At 42.8% G+C, this 3311-nt stretch overlaps 1 protein-coding gene across 1 annotated transcript; it reads right to left on the bottom strand.

The window, feature by feature from the left end:
- Window positions 1-1062: 1062 nt before the first annotated feature.
- Window positions 1063-2492, bottom strand: LOC147991336 (uncharacterized). Its single transcript, XM_087538629.1, has 2 exons — window positions 2146-2492; window positions 1063-1486 (listed from the first exon to the last, which is right to left on the bottom strand). The coding sequence occupies exons 1-2, from the start codon at window positions 2490-2492 to the stop codon at window positions 1063-1065; spliced, it is 771 nt and encodes a 256-aa protein (XP_087394755.1).
- Window positions 2493-3311: the final 819 nt, after the last annotated feature.

Genomic DNA, 3311 nt, shown 5'->3' with positions numbered 1-3311 from the left:
CAGTCGAGGCTCAATGGTTGAACTCCTTTGAATACTTACCTGAGCGCTAATACACGACGCTCGCTCTCTATCACGACCTGTGGGCCCTGGTCGGCTGGCCCTGCGTTGTGTGGATTACTAGGGATTCGCCCACGGGATCGAGTTCAAGTATCTAGCAGCGTCAAGGCCTGCACCTATCCTTGGGCGGTTAATTTTTTCTTGTTTGTTTGTTTGAATCTAGTACTTGACTCCACCAGTAACTTGGACTGATTCTTTTTGTTCTAGTTCTTGTGAGTTATTCGTAAGTGTAATCTTTTTCATTTGAGTTTTTTGCCTTCTTTTTTGTGTTTATTTTTGTGATTGTTCTCAAGGGTCTTCTCGTGCCATTTTCAGTACTATGGTACTTGCGTGTAGACTAAGTTATACTGATAGTCCATTCATAGTAGCACTTATGTTCTTAGTGTGACATTTTGTTGGGGGTGTTAAGGATTGATGCTTCTTTGTACTTTTTATTGTAGCAAGTATGTACTGTCCGATCAAGTGTACTAGTACTATCATTCTTAATCTGCATGTGACAAACATAAGTGTGTGATCATGCTTCTTAACTTTTTCTGTTTGTAGTACTTGTTAATTTTCTAGCAGCTACATATGAATGAGAATACTACATGAAGTACTAAGAATTTTTGCTTCAACTTTTGAAGCGTTGTTAAGCAACTCAAATTGTGCTAATTGTTTTCAACGTTATGTTTTCTATACAATACTGGATCGAAACTACACATGGAACAACGTTGTGTGATTAGTTGCTTCATAACTAGTACTTTAGAGCAGCCACAATGTTCCATTCAGAAGCTACTTTGAATTTGAAATGATGGATTAACAACATACGAAGCTACCGAACTTATATAATGAGATAAGCAAAACATTGCACTTGATGACATAAGTAAACTTGTTCAACCATGACAAAGCACGACATAATCATAGTGGTTCAACCCAACCAAAGAAAACTACTAATTTGAAACAACAAGATAAAAGGCAAGCACAAGCGGAAGGAAAACAAAGGCAGGCTCTGATGTATCTTCATCCCTAAAAGGGGCAAAAGGGGCGGTCGTAGTAGTTTTCAGCCTCCCGCTCTTTTGCAAATTCCCAACCATCTGTGATGTAGTCGATCACGTTCCATGACTTGTACGCGGCGTATGCATCTACTCCTGCGTACTCGATGAGGTTGTTTGGCAGCGGGCTGATCCCCAACAGTTTGTGGTCTTCCTGTGTTTCAATGTTCTTTTTCATGCCTTTGTAGAATGGGTGGATGACGCTGGCTGCAACATCAGTCAAGGAGTCATACTCTTTTCCAGTGTATGGAACTCTCCAGAGGCACTGAATGTCGATGAACTTGTTGGGGTTGATCTCCAAACCAGACATCTTCCGCTTCTCTTTGTCGCTTTCAATGCTGAAACCGGCAAATGTGAACAACCTCTCATGCTGCAGCATCTTGTTCAGGTGCTTGGGCCTGCAAGGGGAGAGACATTTTGAAAATTAGCATTGCTTTGATGTTTGAATTATTCATTTTTGTTTTGTTTTACAAGCGATGAATCCATGAAGTAGATGCTTATATAGCATAATTAATGGATGAATGTACTTCAAAAACTAGTAAATAAAGTTCTGAAATTAAATTCAAGTACATCATGTTATTTTTCTTTTTGGATTATACATAGTTTTAGTCAATGTTGTATGTGCTGCTTTACTACTAGTTTGGTTTACTTTTGTTGAATAGGATAAAACATAACCAGTGCTTCACCAAGTCCTTAGTTTTTTTGCTTACGAAAATAACATTAGATCAAATTCAAAAAATACATCACTACATCAAGTTCAGAAACATCTTTTTAATACATCGAGTACATAAACTACACTGTTGGATCACGTTCATAAACTACACCAGTCGATCAACTTAAGAAATTAATCTTCCGCAAGATTTTCCAAATAGTAATCCAGTGCATCAGGTTCAAAAATACATTTATAGTGTATCTACTTGAGAAAATACAATAGTGAATCCACTTTTCACAAACCACACTAGTACATCTAGTTGGGAAACAAGACTGATGAAATTTTCAGGATACAGTACTAATAAAACAGATGAACCAAACAGGGCAAATGAGTAGGATGGGTCACCATTTTGTGGCCGCTGCGATGTCGTACACCAAGCAGAGCTCATCGACGCAAAACTGCAGGACTATTCCCATCTGGGAAGTTTCATTTTCACTGGTGTAGTGCACACCAACGCCGACGATCCTACGAAGATTGTCGATAGCCTTCCTCCAGAGCCTGGAGATCATCTCGTCGGCCTTTTCTAGTCCACTGGTGCAGACGATCTCCAGCGTCTCCTTGCCGTGGAGCTCAACCCCTATGAGTGTTTTGGTGTACTCGCGCTTCTCGCCGGGGACGTGAACATCGACGAGGTTGCTGGTCTTGTCCGACGTCTTGCCATGATGATGCTTGGTGGATGGTTCCTCCGCCATCGCCCTCCTTCGGCGAATGTGGGCTTGGGAGAGAGAAGTTTGTGGTTTGTGTGCAGTGGAGATGGAAGTGGCAATGGTGGTTCTGTGAATGAGGCAGAGATGGAAGACAATGGGGTATTTTGCAGTGCGTCGACGGGGATGTGTGGGAGGCGGTTCGTCGGGGGTGTGGGTGTAGTGGTCGTGGGGGTCGCCGTTTGCAGTCCCTTGTGGCAACCGCCCAGTTGATGGCGTGGGCGGTGGCCTGGAAGAACCAACCATCCAAGCCAATTTGTTTGCCAAGGTATTAATCTGGTCGCACTGAGTAGTCTTGTCAAGCTGTACTGACCAGCTGCTTATCCCACTTGCTCGTGTCAGGGTCGATGATTATGACATTTTACTGTCGCACTGATCCGTCTTGTTAAGCTGTACTTAAGAGCTGCTTATCCCACTTGCACGTGTCAGGTTTGGTGATTGAGGGAGTCCTGGATTAGGGGGTATCCAGACAGCAGGACTATATCCTTTGGCCGGACTGTTGGACTATGAAGATACCAGATTGAAGACTTCGTCCCGTGTCCGGATGGGACTCTACTTGGCGTGGAAGGCAAGCTAGGCGATACGGATATGTATATCTCCTCCTTTGTAACTGACCTTGTGTAACCCTAGCCCCCTCCAGTGTCTATATAAACCGGAGGGTTTTAGTCCGTAGGACAACATACAATCATACCATAGGCTAGCTTCTAGGGTTTAGCCTCTTCGATCTCATGGTAGATCAACTCTTGTAATAGTCATATCATCAAGAATAAATCAAGCAGGACGTAGGGTTTTACCTCCATCAAGAGC

Source organism: Triticum urartu, chromosome 1A (assembly GCF_056163025.1).
Source record: "Triticum urartu cultivar PI428250 chromosome 1A, HENAU_Tu73, whole genome shotgun sequence".
Taxonomy (NCBI): Eukaryota; Viridiplantae; Streptophyta; class Magnoliopsida; order Poales; family Poaceae; genus Triticum; species Triticum urartu.
This window is presented reverse-complemented; position numbering and strand designations above follow the sequence as displayed.

Coding starts and splice junctions, on each gene's coding strand:
- LOC147991336 (XM_087538629.1), bottom strand. CDS start 2,492: ATGGCGGAGGAACCATCCACCAAGCATCATCATGGCAAGACGTCGGAC. Junction 1,487..2,145: donor ATCGCAGCGGCCACAAAATG/GTGACCCATCCT, acceptor CTCCCCTTGCAG/GCCCAAGCACCTGAACAAGA.